Genomic DNA, 25,795 nt, shown 5'->3' on the forward strand with positions numbered 1-25,795 from the left:
ACACACATGAACGTGTGTGAGTTTTGGGACACTATATAATATTTTGCTTTCATTTTCGAATAATGTCATTTATTATTTGCACATCGTGTTGTTTTGCGTGTCACACATAACATCCCACGTGAAGGTGTGAAGTGCAGAGCTTTAACATACGTCCCCCTGCGGGTCCAGCCAACCATGAGAGACTCGGTTCAGAGACAGATCTAATATCTGAGCAGGGGTTTTGGTTTAAAATGGCAGGAATGTGTATTACGCTGGTGAAAGTTAATAATCCAGCTAAACATGGTTCTTTACTCAGTGCTGCAGGCTTGGGGTGATAAGTGAGGTCGGGGTTAGTACTCGGGGCTGATTTGTGGACGCTAGAATGACTCTTCACACTTCTTTTGCTTTCTTTTTCTCCAGCCGGAAAAAAAAAATACAAGATGTCATGTTACATGTCCGATCCAGGAGCTGAGCGAGTGATCATGTTTGTGCTCTTTTATTTGTAGATATTTTAAAGACATCCAGTGCAAAGGGGTAAATGTGGCAGGAGTGTGAGTTTTTTTTCTACCGTTGTGTCTCAGAACACAACTATTTAGTGCATTTGTTAACTAAGTTTAACATATAAAGCTTTTTGTGCATAAATGATTTATAAACAGACAGATTTTTTTTTTAATTTTATTTATCAACAGCATGTGATATGGATTTGAACTTGTTAAATGTCAATTCTATTTGAATGGATTGTGCGAGAATATTGTGAGTAACAATTAGTAAAAAAAAAAAAAACACTATAAATGAGTAAAACAAGTAAATTAGTAAGAAAAAAATCATGACACTTTCCATTTCATGAGACTAATACGGAAAATTAATTTACATTTCTGTCATTTAGCAGACACTCCTTTTCAGAGTGACTTACAATTAATTCAATTTATACAATTGAGCTGGACCCAGCAGTGGCAGTCTGGTGGACCTGGGATTGGAACTCAATTCAATTCAATTAAATTCTATTCAAGTTTATTTGTATAGCGCTTTTTACAATTGACATTGTCTCAAAGCAGCTTTACAGAACATAAACATAGAACAAAATGTTAATATAAAGAATAAGATTAATATAATACAAAATTCAAGATTAATATTAGCTATATTTATCTCATGACCTTCCGATCAGTTGTCCAACACCTCCCCCAAGACCCCAACACAGACACACACACACACACACACACAGTCAAATTTTAAGATGCCTTTACTTACTTACTTATTTATTTTTAACAGAATGTCATAGAAATTGTAACTCAAATAAATCTTAAACATCACTTATATTTAAATGGATTGTCCACATGAAGGAATATCATCAGTGAAAAGAAAGCATAAAAAACCATAAAACATTATAAGACAATAAAGATATAAAAACATGGTTAACGTTCAGATCTCACATAATTAACTCTGATGACCAGAGTGAAAGAAAACACGGTTTTTTACCGAATTTATAATTATGGCAGCTAAATATTGTGTTGACAGAGACTTCAGGAAATGTATTAAACAGCCTTAACCATATTTCCAAGATTCCAACATACAAACTCCATATCCATCCATCCATCCATCCATCCATCCATCCATCTATCCATCCATCTGTAGCACTTATCCTACACAAGATCAAAGGGAGCCCGGAGTCTGTCTTTGGGCACAAGGCAGAGTGCCAACACCATTGCAGAGCACAATCACACACTCTCAATGGAAGCCAGAGTACCAGGAGGAAACCCCTAAAGCACAGGGAGAGCATGCAATCTCTCCACACACACACACACACACACACACACACACACACACACACACACACACACACACAGGATGAAGGAGGACACCTCATCAGGTGTGAGGAAAACATGCTAAGCTAAGCTAACATGTCCCTGAAACCACCATATAACAACCATTGTTCTAACTGACCAGTATTACCTCATCGCTCAAGAACCAAAAAAATAAAAAGAATACTTTGGCGTTCAAAAACTGATTCAGTGTTCAGTTAATCAGTACTCATTCTGAAACACAAGCTGGTTACATCCTATGATGAACAACTAACCACTCAGACATCTTCAAAACGTAACAATGGAAGCAGGCTGATGATCCAGAAATGACTACAGCTCTAAACCTAATGCATGTTGGTTCAGTGTAAAACACACTACAAATGAGAGGTTTTGTTTCAAATTCTTTGGAAATCTTTCATAGTTTATGATTAAGATTAAAATTAATTAAGATAAAAATTTATTTTTAAGATTAAAAATTAGTCTCTTTCACAGGGTTGCCAAGGCTGTTGTTTTTTTACACCAAATTGGGCTAGTTTTGGAACAAGTCATGTGACATTTGGAACATCCTTATTTTTACATAGAGTCACATTTTATCTGAATTTGTAATTGTTTGGCAAGTCCCTACACAATCCTACACAAGTCCCTACACAATCCTACACAAGTCCCTACACAATCCTACACAAGTCCCTACACAATACTACACAAGGTTGCCACGGTTACAGTTTTTTGGAAAAAGACTATGAAGTATAAAGAACTATTTCTATTATAAGTTAAAGATTATAAAGATACACTGGGTGCAGGAAAAGAGGATTATGTAGTGAATAATGTCCTTGCCAGGTGATGATAAAAATAAAGAAATAATTGTAAAAAAGAATTTAAAAAAAGGTGAATTTGAGATATGACAAAGCAGGAAAAAAAAAACTTGTCTTGTTTTTTCCCCTGAATTTTTAGGATTTCTTTTCTTTTTTTTTTTATTTCTTTTTTTTTAATATTTTTAATGGTAGTTGTGCAGGAAATTGGACGGTGCAGTCCTGCTCTACACTTTTTGAGTAAAATCATGATGCAGTAGAAATAGAACTAGTATCACATGCCATGTCTAACGCCAAAGCCAGAGAAAAAAACGGCCGTTCTCTTATAAACATAAGTGCTTCTCTATAGCTTTTCTCTTTAGGTCACAGGTATTTTTATTTTTGGCTGAAGTATAAACTGAGTGCAGTTTAGTGTGGCGTAGTCTAAGGGTAATTTCAGTTTTCAGTATGTGTGTGTGCATGTGTGTGTCCTCCTTGTAGTGTCATCCAAGGAGCTGCTAGGAGTTTCTGTACATCGTGAGAAGTGAAAAAATATGGCATAGCCTCTGAAATATTTAACCCAAGCTAATTGGAGTGCACTTGCCATTTCAGGATTTCTTAACCTCAGAAAAAAAGCAAGACCAGATCAAAGGCTTCTGCTTTTCCCCTCAGTATAATAGAGAGAGAGAGAGAGAGAGAGAGAGATCTGGTAAGGAGGAGATATTAGGAGGAAGGGGGCACGTGAGCTAGGGTTTTAGAAGAGATTGCGGTGTAAAGGAAACAGAGGCTGAACTAGCATGGTGTGTAAAGGAAGAGAAGGGAATGGAGATTAAAGCTGAGGATGTAAGTCATCATGTAACTCAGTACCATGTGAAGCTGAAGTGTGTGGCATTGCTCCCAGTGCCACAAACGCACCATGAATAAGAGGACGGCCTTCGGCGCAGATGCAGACCCTCTTTTTTTTGCTCCTTTCCCTCATTCTTTTTCTCTCCTAGCTCATTAGGGTGCCTGGCGCTCACTCATCCCCTCCCGGCTGTTTGGCCTGCTCCTGAAAGACACCAGCAGAGATTCACGGGCTCCTCCTTCCGCCGCACATCTCGCATTCCTGCTTCATTCAGCTGCACGGCTGCGGCCGGCCAACGTCGGCGAAGAGAAGAACGCAGGTGGCTGCTGCTGCCTGGAGACCTTTGTTCCACAAAACAGGATTTACAAGATGTTCCACATTTTTGTATTTTGTCGCAGCCTTGGACGATTCACTGTCCCTCAGCCGCCTCCCCATCTCTCTTGCCGTGATTGACAGCTCCAGCTAATTTCATAGTCCGGCTGGCCGACTTTCCCCTGGCTTGACGCGAGTCGATTAAAAATCGATACAATTCTCATGTCTAATCTCCCGTCTGTGCTTTTCTTTGATCTGGGCCTCATTAGAAGCACGCTTAAAACCACCATTCCTGCCAAAAGGCACATTGTAGCACCGATACCACACACACACACACATACACACATGTTTTGTCCTGCTTCTCTGCATCGCTAATTTCCATCTACTTTATTTGTAAAATGCAAGCTCTAAAGCTCAATGATTGAAAAAAATGTTTTCTACCATCAACACCTTGATTCTATTATTCAGGTGTTTTGCTTTAGAATCTGCTGTACATCATGACAACAGGAACTAGAAATGCTTGCATCTGTTTTGCTTTGAGAAAAATATATGGTTGTGTTTACCTCATTTCCATCATCGTGTATTGTCTCAGGCTTTTTCTATCCCTGTGACTTTTTCCTCACAAATCGATCACACACCCACAGTACACTGAATATGTGTGTGTGTGTGTGTGTGTGTGTGTGTGTGTGTGTGTGTGTGTGTGTGTGCAGAACTAAATGACTGATCAAAGATTTTCAGTAATTAAACAATATTCATAGTGTAGCTTCACCACTCAGGCCGTATACCTAAACCCGTCTTCTCCTATTTTCCACAAAAACAGTTAATGAGAATGCTTATTTATTAATATATATTTTTTTAAATGTTCAATTACAACATCAATCAATGTCTAAGAGTTTACATTATGTACATTTTAATATTCATTATCGCAAACTCTCTCACTCACTCATTTTCTACCGCTTATCCGAACTACCTCGGGGGCGTCATCGGGCATCTCAGGCGTCATCGGGCATCAAGGCAGGATACACCCTGGACGGAGTGCCATCCCATCGCAGGGCACACACACACTCTCATTCACTCATGAGACACACACTCTCATTCACTCCAATCAACCTACCATGCATGTCTTTGGACCGGGGGAGGAAACCGGAGTACCCGGAGGAAACCCCCGAGGCACGGGGAGAACATGCAAACTCCACACACACAAGGCGGAGGCGGAAATCAAACCCCCAACTCTGGAGGTGTGAGGCAAACGTGCTAACCACTAAGCCACCGTGCCCCCTATCGCAAACTCCTCCCGCTTATATGAGTTTAATATTAGAAGGATAATTCTATCTGTATGTATGGTTGGGATTGTGGGCAAGTTCACAGAAACTTCAATGTCCTACTCTCTATCGGAGAGCCGTGTGATAAATTATGCCTCCGAACAAATTGCACTTTTTTTTTGCCTGTCAATATCATTTCCACCATTTTCCAACATTTTACTATTAGTCATAAGTCAAAGCTAATCAGAAAACTCTTTGTCAATATTATTGATTAACGCACTAAAAAACCAACACAAACTAATTTTATCATCGGCACAATTTAGCATCATTAAAGCTGCTCATAAAAGTGCTCATGAAAGAGATTTCTTGTCCAGAGATGTTTTTTTTTCACCACACACAGCCGTAAATCAGACCCGCAGGTAGAACGCTGACTGGTGAATGCTTTTTGTAGGTCAGCAGTCTCTCAGCTGTGCTCGATTCCCTATCAGATCATCGTCTTATGACGTCTCTCAGCAGTCTCCAATAAAGCGGCGATTGAGTTTAAAGTCCTTGGCAGTGCCAGGTGTGTGTCCTTGACTGGCGGTCTGACGGAACTCACAGCACAACACAGGGACATGCCGGAGATTCAGGACATAAGTGAACCCTGAAGCGATATCACACTGTTGACAGGGAGAAATAATTTTCAGTACAGGTCCTATAACATTATTTACCCCCTTTTTTTAAGCACTTCACCAGTCTATCCGTAGTGATTAAGTGTGTATTTATTCAAATGATAATATGATCAATAACCACTTTATGCTGGTCAAGTCAGATCTGGAATTTATCTTGGAAGCAATGGCTGCAAGCCAGGAATCCACCCTTGATGACTAGCCAGGCCATGACAGTTATTTAGAAGAAGGGAAAAAAAAAAAAAAGAAATACCTCCGTGCAACAAATTATTTACAAAACATTTGTTGCAAATTTTACATATTTCCCCCCAACATTTCTGCTTACTACAGCCGTGTACTAATACTGCACATCGTATTGGTTACATTCTAAATCCAAACTCTTTTTTTTTCCTTCTCTTTCTTTCCTGTGGGTCATATTTATTGAGCTAAAATTGGGCTAGCACTGAGCTGGTCTCTATTTCCCCTGAGCAGGAGCCTATTTCCAGATCTTCTCAGGGGTTGAGGTTCACATGGAGAGGAAAAAAGCAGCCTTGTTTCAGAAATGAGTGTGTCTTCCTGCGCGAATGGTATTTTTTTTCTCTCCTACTTCCCACCCACAGAGCCACTGGAGAGGTGTGTGCCAGCAGTTAGGAACAACTATGTCATTGGTGCTCTTCTTAGGCATCGTGGGGGCGTCCTCTCTCTGTTCAACAGCGCTGAAGAGATGTTTATTGCAGGGGACCAAGCCTAACGGTCCACTTATGTCTTCCAAAACTAAGAGACTGCAGCCTGTTCTTGAAGCGTGAAATAAACAATTCAAGCATCCGATAGCGTCCACCTGTTTAAAAACTATAGCGCTACGGTGAATCAGAACTAGTAATTATCTGATATCTATGATCCTTTCCTTATCATGCTTGAAAACAGCCTCACAAAACAGGAGATCCAAGACGGAGGCTGCTGCCTCTAGTGCTAAGTTATGCACATGTGGGAGTGTGTGATAATCAAGTCTTACGCACATTTTGCGCAAAAAAGTAGTTATTCAACGTGTGCTTTCCAACCACATATCTTCCTGCACTGGCATTTTTCATGCATTTCGGAAAGTGTCTTCCTGCAGGGCAGATTGAGACATTTTCTTGGAAGGAGCAACGGTGGCCATCCGGCTCTCACCGCGTGCTGATGGCTCACCACGGCATGCTTAATTAGGCCGCCAGTTGGCTTAACGGCCACTGGGAGTCAAGGACAACGGTTAGGCGGGGTTTTTTGGGAAGGCGCATATGAATACACTATGCCATTCCTCTGCATTGGGATTTCCATTACTTATGGCTAAAACTTTTCAGACACCATGAGTTATACTTTTTTGCCAGATTTGGTACCCGATTATGGAAAGAGTACAGAAAACTTTGACTCGAGTAAAAAATAATGCTAGTGCAGTAAACTTGAATAAATGTTGAAGTACTGTAGTGATCAAGAAAATTACTCTTGTGAGTGTCGAGAAGTCGTCTGGTGAAAAAAGTATGTGCGTAATTACTTTAAAAAAATTGCATTTTCTGCTTTTCTACTTATAAACCTGCTGTCTAAGCATTTGGCATCTGACAAGTAGACTTTCAGTAGGCATCTGCTTTATTTAATCGTACCTCAAAACGACATTTTAAAACAAGGTGAACGTATAGTGTGTTAATCGGTTTATAGTTTTTTTGGAGGAAATGCATTGTATTTGTTTGTTTTTTTTGTCTGTATTAGCAATCAAAAATAAATGAAGCCACGTTGAGTATTTTATCTTAAAAAAGTGAAATTATACTCAAAAAGTACACTTTGGCTCTTTTCTCACCCCTTGCTTTACACCTTTAAGTCTAAGCAATGGACTACAGGGATAGAAATTGTGTTACTATATAATAAACAGAATAAACCTCTTGGGTTTGTTATGCTTCCTAAACGAAATCCATGCTGTGACAGATTGAGTTGTTCACAAGTGAATTACGGTGTCACAGCAACAGCAAGCCGTGTAATGATCAGTGGCTTGGATCAGAGGAGGAAACACTTCATTTGGTTCATTCATCACAGCTGTGGTGTTTATTAGTATGTGTATGCACAATGATTGTGCAATGATGGGTGTAAGTATAAGTTACCAGAAACTTCTGGATTGTTTCCAAGCAATCATATCAAGGTAATATCAGTTGCATGCTGGTTTCAGCTTTCCACTAGAGAAATCCATTAATATCTTGATTCGAACAAATATAGTTCTGCATCAGAAGATGAAATCAGCGCTGCGTTTGTGCGCTCCCCTTTCTTTTTTGAAAGCTCACCATCAACAGTCATCTTCATTCCTTTAGCCAAGAACAGCTTGCACTGAGCTCAGAATGACGTTTCCTTCGAGATGAGAAGGTGGACAGATGGAGGGCTTGGACACCATTGGCTCAATTAGCGCACATTTCAGCCCTGCTGCTGCTAGTTATGGTGGCCAGCTAATCCCAAACTTTTATGTTTATGAGGTGCTGGCCAAGCGAGGGCGGGCCTGAATCACAGTGTCTGAGGATGATAACAAAACAACAGCAACCTTTTCATTTTCACGCCTGATTGCATGCAGTGATACAGATGATCAAAAACCAGGCTGTGACCTAATGACTTTTGTCTCAGAGAGCTTCATAGCCATGCTCGTTTGTAAAATTGAGGTCAGGGCAGATCCCCAAGCTGCGGACGAATGCACTCGTGAGATCTGTTACAGCACAGTATTAGGATTTTAACCCTTGTGATTAACTAGTTGTTTGCTGCAGTAAGGAAGGAGAAGAGTGAGCTCAGGGAGTTTTCAGCACGGCCTAATAAACAGCCAGCTGGGGAACAAAGCAATATGGCCCCAGAGGCCGGCCTGCCGATGCCCTTGCCTCTCCTTGATTAACAGAGTGAAAGCAACCCCCCTTATTCCTTTTTTTTTCATTTGCTTCCTTCCGTTCCCCAATCAGGTTGCCCAGATCGATGGGCTAGTCACAGCTGCCACTCAGCAACTCCGTTCCACATACTGCATGGGCCAGGGGTCACGACCTGCATCGATCTATGAGCTACTTGCCCGTCTGGCCTGGTGATGGATTCCGTTCTTCTTGTATGGTGTATAGGGAAAACAAAAAGGGAGGGTTAATCCCAGAATTCCCAGTGATGGCTCCAGGCCACTACATTAACTTATATCTGCAGTATACATGTGGATAAAGCAGTCTTCCATCAGCAATCCTGAGAATGCCAATGAACAATTGAACATTCTTGCCAAAATTCGTCACAAATTAATTTACTCATTGAAGGAGCCTAAAGCCAAAGGGTCAGGTTTAATGAAATATGGAAACCTGAATGTGCAGTGCCCAAGGCATGTAATGGTGTCACATTTGGAGTACAGGCAGCGTGCATCACAGCAGCATGTAAGGATCTGCCAAGACAAGTTCAACAGGGGTCAGTGGTAATCAGATGCCACTTTCTGAAGTTGGGTTTCCACACTGAGGTACTGTAGCTGACGGTGATCTGGCATGCTTGATCGTCTATAGACTACCAACTCTACGACCTCAGTCCACGCATACTTCAAAATAAAAAAGCTTATTCCTAATATGGACTAGGGTTTTGGAGACCTTTTCCCCAGTTGTTCATCAGATTCCAGATAATGTACTTTACCTTACTCATGTACTACACAAATTTGCGAGAGTGGTCTTTTAGCTTACATGCTTAATTTTAAAAAAAATCAGATGACTGTGAATTGATGTAACAGACTTTCCAATGTTGGCAACCCAGATAAAGATTAAGATTTTTGGTTAGTCCAGTCTTGGTGTTGTTCATTTTAAAGGATGATGGGCCAAGCAGAGAAAACCTCTAAATGCCTACAATGTTGAGTACCATAACTCCCCTAGTCAGGTGTCAAAAGTCAGAAAAATGTAAAGCCCCACACCTTTCACAGGCGTGTTTGAGGACCATCGAGTGACAAGACTAGCCTTAGAAATCCTAGATCCGACAGAATGCAAAACAAAGCATCCACACCCAGGCAGGAGAACACGGGCCTTCTTACCATCTGAACAGGCAGCACTGTATTCTCCTGTCATTCAGGTCAAGGCAGAATAAATAAGGTTTGCTGGCAGCGCTGCATCTGGCAGAGCCACTTTGCTGTACTGTCTGGTACTGATGGCGAGCCCCTTCTTTGTTCCTGGAGGAACTTTGATTCAGTAGGCCCTTTCAGAACAGAGGAGGATGAACTCTGACAGCAGTATGTCACTGAAAGCCCTTCACACATCTACTACCTGACTTGTTCTGTCAAGATTGTTTCATAGGAGTGGTTGCAAGAAATCTGTGGTCATTGATCTAATTGATTTAATTTTTTTCTCTCTTGAACTTGCCTAGCGTAGAGGACACGTGCAAAGGTGAGAAGAAGGCAATCAAATCCATTCAAAATGCACTTGACCTTTTTTTTACACCATATTATTTACTCATACTTCAATTTCTTAAGCATGCTTAATTTAGATTTGGCTAAGAGGCTCCATTCTGCAGTGTGACCATAAATAAAGGTGGGAAAATCAGTCCAGATCAGTGTCTCAGCTCAGGGCAAGAACAATACTGCTAATACAACAGAAATCTGACCAGGGTCTGAAAGGGAGATGACAGAGGAAGACGAGGTATGTGACAACAGACGTGTCCCTTAGCGAAATCTGTCATCTCATCAATTCAGGAGCGCATTTAAACAGAGATACCTGACGAGTCCTGGTGGTGGCGGTGGAGGAGATAAATTTTGGGGTGGATCATGGGAAATGGGCGGCAACGGAGGCTTAGGTTACTTGTGTTGTGGACTTGTCTGCCCAAGGGGCTGTGCTCCTCTTCCACTGTCTGCTGCCCCTGTGGGCATTTCACACAGCGATCCCAGTCTCCACAATAGGCTTGGGTTTCCCCCGCCCTTGCTGGCCGATGCTGACCGTAGATAACTTTGTCTCTCTGCTTGTATCTTTTATCTCACATCTGGGAGCCTGCCTGGGAGCTGAACAGTGACTACACTGCATGCATTGTCCTATGCCTTGTCATTACAAGGCTCAGGTTGCAGGCGGTATAGCCCTTTCTTCATCTGAGCCTTCAGACCATCCCACCACACACTTACCTACGTTGGAAAGGTGTAGTTCATTAGTACAGATGATGTACAAGGAGAAACTCTTGGACCAAGACTTCCTTCCAGAGAATTGTCCCGTCTGCCGTGCAGCCATTTGCTTTCCTTCAGCTACCCTGTCTCAGTTTTATCTTATCTCTCGATGTGCCTGCATGCCCATGTGGAACGCAAGTAGTATAGCTACTTCCATTAGACCACCTTGTACACTGATCCAGAAGAATGATATATAAGCTATGGTTACCTGAGAGATAAAAGAGTAGCTGTCGGATTTCCTGTGTATCGTGCCAGATCTGTGAGAATCTTTACATTTTAAACTTTAGACTGTACTTGCAGGTTCAGATATATATTACAGGAGAAATCCTCCACCAAACAGTCATACAAGGACCTTTCCTTCCTCTTATACTAATGATGCCCCCCATTGATAAAGATTGCAATTTGTCAGAAGGTGATGTGTTTGGTTTTGGTAATGAGGGAGGGGGACATTTGTAGTGCGAACACGTGCTTGGAAAATGATGACTAATGATGTAGAATCTCCCCACTAATGTCATATATAGTTAATCAATAGCTGCTGCTTGAGGAGGACGAGGAGGTGGTGTATCGCTGCATAAATCAGTACACTGAATACGAGCCATTTTAAGCTAGCACTTGTAACACAACTCTAGCTAATCGGCAAACTCTTGTGAGCCGTATTACCTAGAAAGTCGGTCATGTGTGTATAATCCACTAGAGTCCCGTGGTGTTCAAGATACAAAATGCGTACCCGTACTTGTTATTGTCTGTGGCAGCTGTTCTGAGGGGAATTCAACAAATGTTTATCTTCGTAAGGTTCTCACTGACAACTCCATACATTTTTATACAATTTCAATACTTATTACCTCTTTCAAGTGAGCAACGATTAAAAAAATAGTAGCCATTTGACAGATACAGTTGAATGTTTCATTGATTTGCTCGCCTTTTAGGATGAGGGGAAATGCACCATTTAGCTCTGCTCACTGCCCCATTTAGCTCTAAATTGAAGTTACTATTGCACAAACTGATCAAAATAGAAACTGCTATTGGAACAAAATAGGAAGTGCTAATAGAGGCTCATTTGGACTGGAGTCATGCTGTGGGGGGAGGAGCAACAGTGAATGGCAGGGTTGCCAGAGTCACTATTTTTAAAGGTGGGGTGTCCGTTGTTTGAAAGCCAATGTTGACATTTGAAATCACCAAAACAAACATGCCCCTAACCCAAATGGGTTCCACCCCTGTTTTGATAGCTCCGCCCCACACATACGTACGTAACCCAGGCAACTAATGTAAAGAAATGTGTCTTTATCATAGCTGAAGGGAAGAACAATACGATTGCAGATAAACAAACAAGCAAAAATGACACACAAGCATAATCATGCAAAGGACGGAATATATTAGTTCTGTGAAACAAAGCAAAACCAATGTTACTCAACTATCGAGAAGGAAAAAAGCAACCTCGGTGTCCCATCGCTCCTTCCCGCTCCTTCAGTTCTCTCCAGCGCTGGAAAGCTGATCCTATATTAACACTGATCCTACTTCTTGCCTTATCGTAAGCCTTTCTTCGCTCTCTTTCTTTGTTTTTATCCTCCATGTAAATGTTAAAACCGCTTTCTGCTAATGTCACACATGCGTACAAGACACGTCCCTTCTGCTCATTGGCTACATGTTAGTTTTGTTTGGCGGCCCAACGCAGTTTTCTGAAGCATTTCTCAAACAACGGAGACCCCACCTTTAATCTATATTAGGCTACTTTGGAAATAAACAAGCAAATAATCTGATTTAAGTCTGCTACATTTTTGCTAACAAATTTAAGATTGTAGGTACAGATACTGTATCTGTGCTGTGTAATAAACTGAAAAGATTTGATGTGAAAAAGGATTATGGAGTGGATCACGTGTGTACATTAGAAATGATGTGTGCACCACGGTAACCTTGTTTCCCCACATGAAGTCTGAGAAAATAAACAAATCCATGTCTGTTTCCTTGTGCTCAAATTTTTTGTTCTAGTTGCAAGACTTTTTTTTCAAGACTTTGGTTTTTGAGACATAGTTTAGCTGGGAATTTTGCTCAAAACTTGCAAACCTGGTTAATGATGTAAGTGCTTCTACGTATGTACCATGATGTATAAAACACAGTCAAACAATGTTGTGTCTAAAACTCCTTTAAACTAGCTGTTATGCTGGATGACTGTATGTTGTTGAGGCTCAACTGTGCTCTAAACATTCACTAGATGTTATCCTGAAGCATAAATCAAGGCCCTGTTGTTAATAATATCCTTCTCCACAAACAAAATGCATGGTCACTAACTGCTGCTGTGATTACTACTGTTTTATTGTCATGTTTTGTGCACCTAGAGCATAGTCTCCATTTCTAATGTTTCTCAAGCAGCTTTTGAAATGAGACTTGCGTAAGCCATCTGATTCAGCAGGGTCTGACGCGGGCTGTTTGACCAAGCAGAACAATGGCCGTGAAATGGGCCCAGTGCTCGGAGAGGGAAATAAAAGAATACATCAAGGCCCTTTAAAAGGCCTCGCAGAGCAAGATGAGAGGAGTCGAGTAGATGGGCTCTCAAGCAGAGCGAGTCACCCAATCCCTCTCCTGCGGACCGAGCCCAAGCTCTAACTCTATTAGCCTGCACTTTGCTAATGGTGTTAAAAAAGACAAAGAAGGCAGGCAGCGGAGAGCAGGCCGGGTGATACACTTAGCTCTAGAGTGCATGGCATCATTATCATTTTCAGCTTGGAGCCTGTCCCCCTCTGTGCACACACACACACACACACACACACACACACACACAGATACACTTGTGTACCTTTTTGCACACAAAGCTGGAAATCTGAGCTGAGAACAGGGAGGTTTTGTGTCCAGTCCTTGAGATACTTTGTATGTTTATGTCGATACCTGCATCAGGTTGAAATGTGTGTGTGTGTGTGTGTGTGTGTGTGTATGTGTGTGTGCGTGTGCGCGTGCAATTGAGTGGCTGTGTTTGGGTGTGTGTTGAGTAGGAGAGTTTGTGTGTGTGAGGGAGAAACAGAGAATTTGTGTGTGTGTGTGTGTGTGTGTGTGCACATGTGAATTCATGAGCACTCATATGCACCATCTATAAGCATGCACAAGCATTGCTTGCTGCGGTCTTGTTTGTCGTGAGAGTCGTTTGTCTGAGACAGGTGTTTACAGAGCCCATGATGAAACAAACAGCATATAATCTCATCACTGAAACGAGCGCATGGCTGGCATATTACACATCTCACAAGCCCTCTAGAGGACAGCTTATATAAAGAGGTTTCTTTTTTGCTTTCTCTAATCAACTTAATCTGGTAACATGCCGTGAAATCTCCCACTTTGTTAAGTTAGTGACTGCATATGGCAGAGGTAAAGAAGGTGAAATTCCCTGCGCTGCCCTTCTCCTGATTCTCTCCTTCATGCATGTTAATGATTTCAGAATGCTCAGTACGTTCTGGGAAAGTAAGGAAGGAAAAGAAACTCCGCAAGCATGCGATTAATCAAAAGTCAGGCTATCGGTCAGAGCTTGAGAGAATCAAAACAAATATTGTTGATTACACAGCAAGAAACATAAATGATTCAAATTCTTTAATGATCCTGTTGCTGAAATTCAGACTGATGTTTAACTCTTCAATTAATATTCAGTCAGAAAAAGGGGAAAAATATATAAAATATAAAATATAGTGACAGTATGAATATTGTGAAAGTGCAGATGTGTGAAAGTGCAGATGTGTGCAGTTTACTATAATACATGCAATATGTTCTGTGCAAAAATGTGTCATATTCAATGGCGTGTGGAAAAATCCACAAAAATCCAAGCTGAAGTCTTATTTGTTGTCCTGGGCATTTTGATTTTTTTTTGCTATTTTATTATCCCGATATACAGTGCCACTGTTAAGGTGGGGTTGGTTGGGGTGGGATGGGTTTGTAGTTGTAATCCTAATTGCAGCTCCGGCTCCACCTCAGCCCTGAGCAATATACAGCTCATAGTGAAGACGAGTGAATGAATTTATAGCACCATAAATGCAACATGATATATATATATTTTTTTAATCTTAATTGCCTGCTTGCTGGCCATTAAAAATCATTTTAGCCGTGTTTGCGGTCTGCATTTTCACCAGTATGGTTACCACGTGCTCGGCTCCTTGAGAAGTACGACGGCGGCTAATAGCGCAGCACTCAGTAAAAACCTGAAAACCCCATACAGTTCTAATCTGTTTCAAAGGAAACCCTGCAGCTTCGCTCCAGCCCCTAACAAACTGCTGGCAAGCACATGGTTTGCACAGTCGGGTTTGCGTCTGCTAAACGCTGTTTAATAGCGGCTGCTGTCGTTAATAAGCATCTACTCATTAGGGTTCACAGGAGGCCAGAGGAAGTCAGCCAGCAGCGGCACTACCCTGAAAAGAGCAGGACCGTAATTTATCACGGCTCTGCCAATTAAGCATCAGCGTTTGCTTGGGGTAGCGCTATGTTTGATTTGAACCGCCTCTCCCTTTCTCTCTCGGTTAGTCTCAACCCGAAAAGCAGGGAAGTAAAGAAGAGCACGTCGATGTTCAAGAGAGGTGTGGATTAAAGTTGTTTAAACGATACATAGCACAGGATCACCTGTGTTTGGCCCCGAGGGCTTCCAAGTCGGACCGGAGCGTTTGTGTGTCCAAGTGTGTGCGTTTTTAAGGTAGGTTTGTCTCTGTGTTTGTGCATTTCCAATTAGCCCAACCCACACTGTCCCCAGCTACCCGCAGACTGTTGCCGGCTTTTTTCTGCCTGCTTTGTGCTGCGCAGGGCAGCCGCTGCGGTTGTTGTGTGGGATTTAGGGAAGATAAATAGTTTCCCTAGTCAGAAGGAGTGTAATTATTCCACCCTTGTTTGCAGGGCTGTGGAATACATGACGGAAATGCAGCCTGCCTTCGCAACAGGCTTGTGCAGTTAAAAAAAAAATGTGAAAATACATTTTTACAAGCATTCAGATTCATGTAGGATAGAAACACTGAATGTATATACTGGACAATTTCACCATCAACGTGCATGTTGTGCATAAGGGAATTAACCATTCAAATAAAATTGTAATTAAATATCAGATTGACTTATTGTCAGCGTTTTCATTATCTTAGAATTGTTCCTTTGGGAAAATAGAAAATAGAAAATAGAAAATCAGTTCTATAATCAGTGCAATTGTTAGAAATATTTTGTTCAATAATTTTGATAGAAATGATGCATGGCAGGTTCAGAGTTGGATTTCTTGCTCTAATAATACAACAGCAAATTCCCATCTTGCACAGAAAGCAGTTTATTTAGCACTGTATGTAGGGGTACTCTAAAATTTGCACTCGTTCAGTTTTAACGGGAGGAGAACAGACCGAAATATAAAATGTAATTAAGCAGGAGAGTGCATCTGCCCTGTAAGGAGGGTATTCTGTTAGCCCACTGCCTCCACTGTGATTGGGACACACACTACTGCTGAGTGTGCCAGTGCATGAGCTACCAAGCTAATTACTGCAACCCTCCTGAATCCTGCTCACAAGACAAGAATCATGGTGATGCATTGGAAAATGTAAAACACAAGCCTTTAATCTTTAAAATAAATGAATTATATAATTAATAAAGCACATGCTTTTTTGCCCCTTGAGCCTGCCCTCTTTTTTTTTAAATTTGTTTGTTTTCTGTGTGTGTGTGTGTGTGTGTGTGTGTGTGTGTGTGTGTGTGTGTGTGTGTGTGTGTGTGTGTTTTCTTTTCTCATAAGCAAGCGCTGAGCGCTCACTGGGGGTTAAGTTTGCATAAATGCAGCGATAGGAAAATTGCTCAAACTGAGCTGGAATAACAGGCTTAGATTGTAGGGAGGTGCTGAAGGGGGTTGGGGTGTGTGGGGTCGGCGTCTGCATGACACGAAGAACAATAAACACGATCCACATGGGAAGAGGCGGATGGCAGTCGAGGTCCAAGCTGTTGCGCTTGGAAATGGCTTCCAGACCAGGGCCTGCTAGCACAAAGGGCCATTCTAAAACATGTGCGCACACACACACACACACACACACACACACACTCACACACACACACACACACACACACACACACTCACACACACATTCACGTCGTCTCCAGGATTGTTCTAGCCTGTCTATTATAAACACCCGCACAGTTCTGTCATGTGTTGCTGCAGACCTCTGTGACTAAACTGACCTGCACACAAACCCCCTTCTTCCCATCAAACACTGTCAAAAAAAATCCAAACACTAACACACCAAAGCACTGTAGACTACAGGATCTGTGTTGTTTGCCTTAGATGAGGTTTTAAACATAACAGCACAGAGCTAGAAGCGAAATTAGCGCTGACGTGTGAAAAGATCGTGTTATTAGCCCTTTGTGTTTGTGTTGAACAAACTTGTCCGGGTCATCGGTTAATTGTCGAATAAATTCCGCAATTCTGTTTGCCTTGGTTGTGAGTCAACAAAAAAGGAGAAAGTCTTCTCTGCCGTATCGTAGAGCGAAATCCGCATGATATAAACAGATTTGCACTTCTGCGTCAACCCGGCAGTGCTTGTCAAATTTCTGTTCTATAGTGTTTGCACTGGGAGCGAATCCAGGCTGCAAGCATGATGAATGGAAGATCCCAGAGCACAGCGCTCACCAGAGAGGATGTGAATATTTGCCTTGTTGCACTCCAATACCTTTCTCTCTCATTTTCTCTGCCTTGCTCTCTTTGCTCTGTAATTTGTTGTAAAGCATGTGGCATGGACTAACAAACAGCTGGAGCAAATTTTGCCGAGGACAGACTAGGTGGTCACAGAAAGGAACTCTTCCTCACTTTTACATTCCTATCTGAGAATCACTCCAGCTGCCCCACATGTTCCTGCGTAATATGTAGATCTTGTTTGTCAGACCGTTCCGGTGCATTACATTCGTTCATGAGGTGTGCCTTATCGGAGGCCAGCAGCCACAACATGCTCTCATATCACTTAACCAGAGCACAGAATTCTTCAGGACTGATTTTTTTTTTTTTACCTCTAATGGCTTTAATGACTCTTTGGCTTCTTGATTGAAAAAATCAAATAGCATAAATAGTCAGTTCTGTCTTATCTGATCCACTTGTTTGGTTTTTGACCTCTTGTAGTGCAGATGCTTCCTGCTGGAGACTTTGAAAGCGGGGCCCGGTTACAGGCAAACGTTTACCAAAGGAAGTCATAAAGCCGAGCAGAGACGAAGCAGGCTCTGGTGCGTCTGACGCTTTGGTAAATCAGGCCATTTCAGACCCCTGGGAGAATGGACTTGGTTGAAAAGTTCACAGCGAGGATCTCCGTTCTTCTTTTAAACATGCCGAACACAAACAGTTTTGTGTGATGAATTAATGTCTGATGGGTATTTGGTGACCAACTGGCACACAAACCTCTTGTGGGACTTCAAAGTCAGCACTGGGAGTTTAGTTTGAATGTCAGATTGATCAATCACCACCATGTTTTCCTTGTCGACAGAAGATCAGGCTCTTAAGAGTTTGCAGAAGTTGTTCTATACAGTGTTTACAAACTATGATTTATTTTTTTTTTACACCATTTCCCAAATTTGCACCCCTTCACAAAACAGCTACCTAAGCAGGAAAGTTGAAGGTTAACACTTCCTACTTGAGACACATGAAGCTCGAAGGAAGACAGCGGTATCTGCCCTCTTCCACATACAGTACATGCCCTCACAGATGCCCCTGATTCGCTAATGTCACTGTGATTGAAAGTGGTGTGGGACTAAGACCCTCTCTCCCAGATAACAGTCAGTTCTGCTTCCTTGGCTCCTGGAAACAGATGAATATAGATCATTACTTTCCTCAACCACCACATAGTCTTCTTTATATCATCACGAGATATGGCAGATTTTATCTCACGCTATCTCGTGTTTTTATCTCTGTCTCCCTCCGAGATTGAGGAGTGAGGATTGTGGATTGGGGTTGTTGATAGAGTAGCTATCGATTGCTCTTTGGGGAAGCTGATACCCTGAAGATGGGAAGCAAACATCATATTAGTGTGTGTTTGTGTCATAATGGCTGAGAACTGAGGAAGAAACTGATCCCGAATCAGAATAAGAGGTCTTAAATGACGAGTTTACCAAACACAGCTTGCGTGTACGTGTTCAATAGCTCTTTCTTAACACATTAAGGTCTTTTATTGATATTTTCATTTGTCACATCACTCTGCTTCCCTCTCAGCTCCTCCTCTATAAACCAGGCATTATTCGCAAGGTCGTAATTTTCTCTCTTTTTTTTTTCTTTTTTTTACTCCGCCACACATCTCGATCAGAAGGAATCGCTCAGACTTTGTGAATGTCAACGCATTTGGCAGCCTCAACTGCATTTATTGCCAGGAGGAGGCAGTGCCACTGATTTACTCAGACATAATGCATATTAGGAATCCGAAAGACAAATGTCACAACGTGCCATAATGGTATGTGTTAACTATTAGTGCACTCATAACACATGTTTTTTTTATGGCGAGATGATTACATTTTTTACCACGGAGTGATATCAAGATCTTCCAGAATGTTCCAGAAAGTTGTTTTTTTTTTCTTTTGCTTCTTTGTCTTAAGCCCCCACCACAAGAAGTAATCACGCTGTAATCCAAGCACTTTCCCATACAAAAAGAAAGCCTGAGCGGATAAAAGAGGGACCAGAGTATCACCCCTGCGCTAGTGCTTACAAAAATATTCTTTTGAACACAGGGGCTAAAGTAATAGCATGAGCTCTCGGCAGAAGCGATATAAAGTGTTCTTTTCTAAAAGTGCTGGACATTAGAGACAGGTTCTTATATTTTATTTAGGCTTTTCTCTCTTTTTTTCTTCTCCCCCTCCACCCTGATGCAGGATGCCTGGCAAGCAAGCCGTCAGTGATCGTGTGGGTTTCAAGTGTGCCAGAGATGGAAGAGAAAAAAAAGTGACATGTTGAAGGGAATAGGAAGGGGGGAGAAATAAAAAAAAGAAAGAAATGCACACTGAAAAGTAGAGAAGGATTGATCTCTGGGTAGCAGTGATAAGGGAGAAAGAGAGACATTTAAAGAAGGCAGCTGGTTCTCCACAGCCCTCCGACAGTAATTCCACACCCAGATTACCGGTCATTTGATACCAGGCCTTACTCCAAACCCCCACCCAGATAGTAATTGAGTGATGGCCCACACTTACCACTTTCATCTGGTCCACATGTGCCCATGGAATGATGACGATTAATTCAAATCTCCTTGTCAGAACACAGATGCAGCTCAACTTTGATGAGATCATATCTCTGGGGTAATACACAGACCCCCCAGGACCTTAGAGAATGTACACTTGGATCACTTATGGGCCCAAATTAAGATGCCACAGGACGATTATGTATGGTTGATTGCATTAGGGCCATTTTTGGCTGAAAATTTCATAAAACCCTTAAATGTGGCTGTTCAGGGCACTTATGGCACACTGTATACTTTCCTTTGCTGTTACTGACCCTTATATTCCTGACCACATTCCATATTTGACCTGAAGTCATCTGCTGTCTGGGCATTTTTCCCCTCTCTGCCCCTTTAACCCCCCTGCAATCCCCCTCACCAGCAGATCCTGCCCTTTGACTTTTTCAGTGTGCTGTTCTTGTAAACAAAGACTTAATCCTATAGAATTAAGAATGGGCTGCTCTCTGTTTCAGCACCATTGTTGTTTTTTTTGTTTTTTTTTATAAGATTTGGATTTACACTTTCAACAGACAAAAGAGCGAGTCAGAGTTGGTAGAGGGGCTTTTTTGTTTGTGGGTGTTTGTCACTTTTGTATTTTCAAATTTTTGCTATCTCAGATTTATCTTTGTCAGTGGAAATATGCAGCATTCTTTCTTACCTTATTAAGTCCAATTTAATATTTTACTTTTGTCCGTGAAGCACAAGTGCGGTCCTTCTTGACAGGCTTTTCCTATCCTCCTAGGCTAACGGCATCAAGTATGGAGCAAGTCTGTCAGCTGTGTTGTTAACAAGCTATTTGAGATCCCTCCATTGGGGCTGTCACGTCTCATTCACATAAAGCTCTCGAGGCAGGCGAGATAAGAATGCTTCCTCCAAAGAGAACTTGACTCATCACTTTTTCCCCACTGCAAACTGGTGTTTAAATGTAATACAAACCAAAGACTAAGAATAGTGTAACGGTACAGAGTAGATCTGAATCTATACATGGAATCATGTGAGCTATAGCTGTAGCAAATCTGGAGCGTTTTTTTTAGACAACTCGTGGCACCATGCAGGTTCTCAATTTGTATCTAAATCGGCCTGGCCAGCAAACTCATTTCAGCTGAGGCAGCCATGAGCCGGACCTTGTGAAAGCGCTTAATGAAGCCGCTCTCACTCTGTGAACCCCTGTCAATCTCTGCCTGTCCCATGCTGCTTGGTCATTCCAGTCAGTCCCACTTCAGCAGCGCTGGCCTCCATTATCCAATCGCAGGGCACACTGAGAAAATCTCCTGCATAAGTGACACATGCCATCAGCTATTTTCGCTTGAATGATGAGATCATTTTGCCGTTCCTCATATTCTGCTTCAGAGGCAAGGGGTGTTAAAATGGCCGATTGGATTTGTGTCAGCTGGAGCCTGTCTCTCATGTCCTTTTGTTTGTATAGCTATTACTTATTTGCCACAGAAATATGAATTGTGTTTGTTTTTGTCGCTTGTGTTTTTCCCGCAGATTCGTACATGGTGAGTACACGGTGGAGGTGGCCATCAACGACTATCTGGACATCTACTGTCCGCATTACGAGACGCCACTCCCTCCCGAGCGCATGGAGCGTTACATACTCTACATGGTTAGCTACGACAGCTACATCACCTGCAACCACCTCATCAGAGGCTTCAAGCGCTGGGAGTGCAATCGGCCGCTCAGCCCCAGTGGGCCGCTCAAGTTCTCCGAGAAGTTCCAGCTCTTTACACCCTTCTCGCTGGGCTTCGAGTTCCGCCCGGGACACGAGTACTACTACATCTGTGAGTAGCTTGTTGCATCTTAACACTCTTCACCCAAAGCCCCAGACCAGGTGTAGTCGTCACCTCAGGGGCTAATCATCTGCTCTCAGATTTCAGGAACCAGGGTGCAGGGGGCAAAAGGGAAGGTCTGCTGGATGCACAGGTTTCATAAAGTGGGATTTGCAGTGTAGAGTAATCAGTAGCATGTGCCGCAGTGATCCATACACGTATCTGTTATTGTGACAGATCTTGTGGGATGCTGTCTGCTATAATAAACGTTAAAGAGAAATAATACAGTACTGTACGAACTGTTACCGATGACCCATGAACATTAAACAGACTAGTGGGGGATTTGGACGTTCCAGAAATTACAAATCTGTTTTCTATATACCTTTTTGTTATTTTTGCCTGATGCTCCTTCTGAAGGACAGTTTAAATTGCGAGCAACACAGACAGTGGGAGTTTTATTTAATAGGCTATGCTCTGTCGTTTTACTTGGGTTGCATGCCACTGTCCTCTACTGCAGAACCATTTAATACCCCCAAATGGTTGTTTGCATTGCTATGTTCGTTTCCAGCAGTCTTCACCTTCACTCACATTGACACATGAGACACTTACGTTGCACAATCTATTACAGATTGTGTTTAGTCAAAAAGTGACATAAATCAAGTTGAGCTGGGCCAGAGAGTTCTACCCCACCCTGTAGACCTCACATGGTCAGATTTTGCCTGACCCTCCTCTTCCACTTTGTTTCCAAGGGCTCTCCTCTGGATGAAAATGTCAATTTGTCAAACACTACATACGCCATTAGCTCAGCACTTAGCCGCACAGGGCTAGATGGGTGAAAACCAGTTACGGACGCCGTCAAGCAGAACGCTCTCCAAATTATGCTGATTGGCCAAATCATATTTAGCCGTTGGGAGGTTCCTGATGGGAGTAATTGTGTCTCCGGCAGCCTCGAGTCTGCTGTCATTACCATTTTTTTGGACAAGAACAGCTAAAAGCCATTAACCTGAGGGGTATGTGGCACCGGACACTGCTCACTGTTGATTCTTCGTCCTCCAGATGCTCCGTGCGCAGCGTGCCAAGGTCACAGCGGGTACGCCCCTCTGCTTGCTCCATCCTCAACCTGCAATCTCTCAGGGCTTGTGAAGGGGAGAATTTGCCAGAGTGAATCTGTCCCAGTTTTGCTAATGGCCCAGGCGAAAGGTGTCCTTTGGCCTGATAAAAAGGGCTCCCGCTGGGCCAAGGCAAAAAGGAAAAGCTTAGGGCAGCATGCCCGATGCATTAATGAGGCAATTTCAACTCTTTTTTTCTTCTCTTCTGTTTTGTTTTCTCTCCCATTTTGCACATAAACCTTTTTTTCTTCTGTTTTTGCTCCAACCTAAGCAGATTTGGGAGGAAAGTAAAGTTCATGTGTAACCAAAGCTAAACTGAATATGGCACCTCATGTTAAACGAATACAGTTCATTAACTGGAATAGAACGATTCCTTTGTCCCTGCTCATTTTTTTTTCTTTTCGCTGTCTGTCTGGTGTATTTAGTGAGCCACCGATTTGATACACAACTTATGGCCTGGCAGTGAAAATAGCGCATTATGTGTCAGGACACTTGACCCTAAAAGCATCACTGTAAAAATGGTTCGTTTGAGGACTAAAAGCACATTTATTATCATCACTGACTCTGTGGTCATTTGCGAAAGCTCAGTGCCATCTGTTGTCCTTAATAACCGTAAAGCTTGCAAGCTGGAAATGTGCATCTTTTAATGCTCTGCTGTGTGCAAATGGGGAAAATCCAAGGACACGTACATTGCGTCTGAGCCGAAACTGGTCCCTTGAGAAAGAACTTTACAAAACATTTGACACATTTCATTAAATACACCACTTCTATAACATCCCTAAACACTGGATAGCAAACAGTACAGTAGCACTGTAACCAAGGCCCAGTTCTACCTGACAATATGTCTGTCTCATCACTCCATATTTCACTGCTTATTATCTTCCCAGTGATAGAAATCTATTTTGACTGGGGGGGGAAAGCAATGGGCTTTGCACAAATTGTCCACCCCCTCAACCAGCAGGGCGTCACAGAACTTATTCCCCTCCACGGGATGTTGTCAGTCCTGGAAAGAGGAGAGGCGGGAGACGGAGAGGGTGAACAACAAAGGAAGAAAGACAGAAGGTTCAGAATTTTTTAGGGATTCAAGCACAGGGGATTCTTCTGCATGTCCTGAACTGGTTTTTAATGCCCTCCGTCTGCTGCTCGGTGCCGGAGCCTGGCTTTGTGTACCCTTTGTCCCCGACGGCAGCCTGGGCAGGGAAGCACTTACGCTCCCTATTCAACGTGCTCTCCTCCCGCTTTCCCCCTCAGAGAACTGTTTGGCTACTACCAATATTGTAGCTGTCATGGCCCCTGGGGTTATAGGGTGAAAAGGGCCGCCTAAGAGGAATAGGGAGTAGGCGAAAGGAGGCTTAGCTTGGTTATCCTCAAACAAAGGAGCTTGTCCATCACCCCAGGACTTGCACCGAATCACAAGTGTCTGAGAGGGCGAGTGGTAACTGTGGCAGTCTGACACGGTGCTACGCACACACACACACACACACACACACACACACACACACACACAAATCCACACAGCTACATAACGCCACTCTTGTAATTATGCATTACTCGTATTTCCATATTCAGTAGAAAAAAAAGTTTGCAAAAGAAAATGCTAATCACTGGGTGTATCCATCAGCGTCTGGTATGCAAATACTCTGAAAAGAGTGTGACAAGATTATAAGCAAAAGGCGGCAGCTAAAGCGTAAACAAGCCTGGACAGACTAGTTTCTTTCTAAATTAATTCTTACTAGTAAAATTCATTCGTATTGCCTATACCATAGTCATTATTTGTGTGTGTGTGTGTGTGTGTGTGTGTGTGTGTGTGTGTGTGTGTGTGTTTGTGTGTGCGTGATCATTTCTATTGTTTCTATTCAGGCTTCATGCAAAAAAAAATTTTGCATGCACACATAATCTGGTAACTCAAACTGTGTACCTCATTTTATAGTTGCTTACACAGACACACACACACACACACACCCCAACCCTCATATATATACACACACATACATCAACGCACACTCACACACACACAAACACATACACACAATACCTGGAGCGCTTAACATCTTAATGTATATTCCTATGTTTCTAACTCTCGTCTCATATTCTAATCCTAGAAAAGTTCTAATTTCCGCTTTTTCATCCTAAATCTAGAAACAAAAAGTAATATTAGACTTTAAGGTTTTTTTAAAGCACGTTGCTTTTATAAAAAGCACTTTATAATGTCAGAAACCTATTTTTGCTCTCTGCAAAGTTAGTGGATATTTTAGGCTTTTCCATACCTACTCAGGACATTTTGGAACTGACAGAACTGACACACACACACACACACACACACACACAGTTGTACTATCCCTATAAGAACTAAAACAAGAATCTAACCTTATCCTCAGTATTCAAAATGATACTTTCTCAATCTTTTTCTAAAAACTATTTTTCTATTTCTTTTTTTGTAAATGGTTTCCTCATGGGGACCAGCCACAGGGTCAAAGCTGTCAGATTCCTGTCTTTGTGGGGACAGAAAGACCGGTGCTCAGTTGGTGAGAGCAGCTCAGGGTTATAAGGTTATAAGATCTAGCACCGAGTGGCGTCAAGCAGCTGCGAACAGCCATCGCTCTGAGCTGCTCGAGATCTCACTCGCCCTTTTATTTCACTTTATAGTTTTATAATTACGCACTACTGATATTCTAATATACATATACTGTGTATATATATATATATATATATATATATATATATATATATATATATATATATATATATATATATATATTTATATATATATATATATATATATATATATATATATATATATATATATATATATATATATATATATGTTTATGTTTCTATATATATATATATATATATATATATATATATATATATATATATATATATATATATATATATATATATGTTAGATTTTCTATATATATTTTTTTTTCATTCATACAGATAATTCTATTTCTAATTTTGTTGCAACTCGTT

The 25,795-nt window shown here is 41.8% G+C and overlaps 1 protein-coding gene across 2 annotated transcripts in view; it reads left to right on the forward strand.

Moving 5' to 3' along the window:
- Positions 1 to 25,795, forward strand: part of LOC132851825 (ephrin-A2-like) — a 125,053-nt gene that overhangs the window by 92,322 nt on the left and 6,936 nt on the right. For both annotated transcript variants that reach the window (XM_060878864.1, XM_060878856.1), the window contains exon 2: positions 21,430 to 21,722. In XM_060878864.1, the coding sequence (XP_060734847.1) occupies positions 21,430 to 21,722 (293 nt within the window). The remainder of the gene's footprint in view (positions 1 to 21,429; positions 21,723 to 25,795) is intronic.

The sequence above is a fragment of the Tachysurus vachellii genome, chromosome 1 (assembly GCF_030014155.1).
Source record: "Tachysurus vachellii isolate PV-2020 chromosome 1, HZAU_Pvac_v1, whole genome shotgun sequence".
Classification (NCBI taxonomy): Eukaryota; Metazoa; Chordata; class Actinopteri; order Siluriformes; family Bagridae; genus Tachysurus; species Tachysurus vachellii.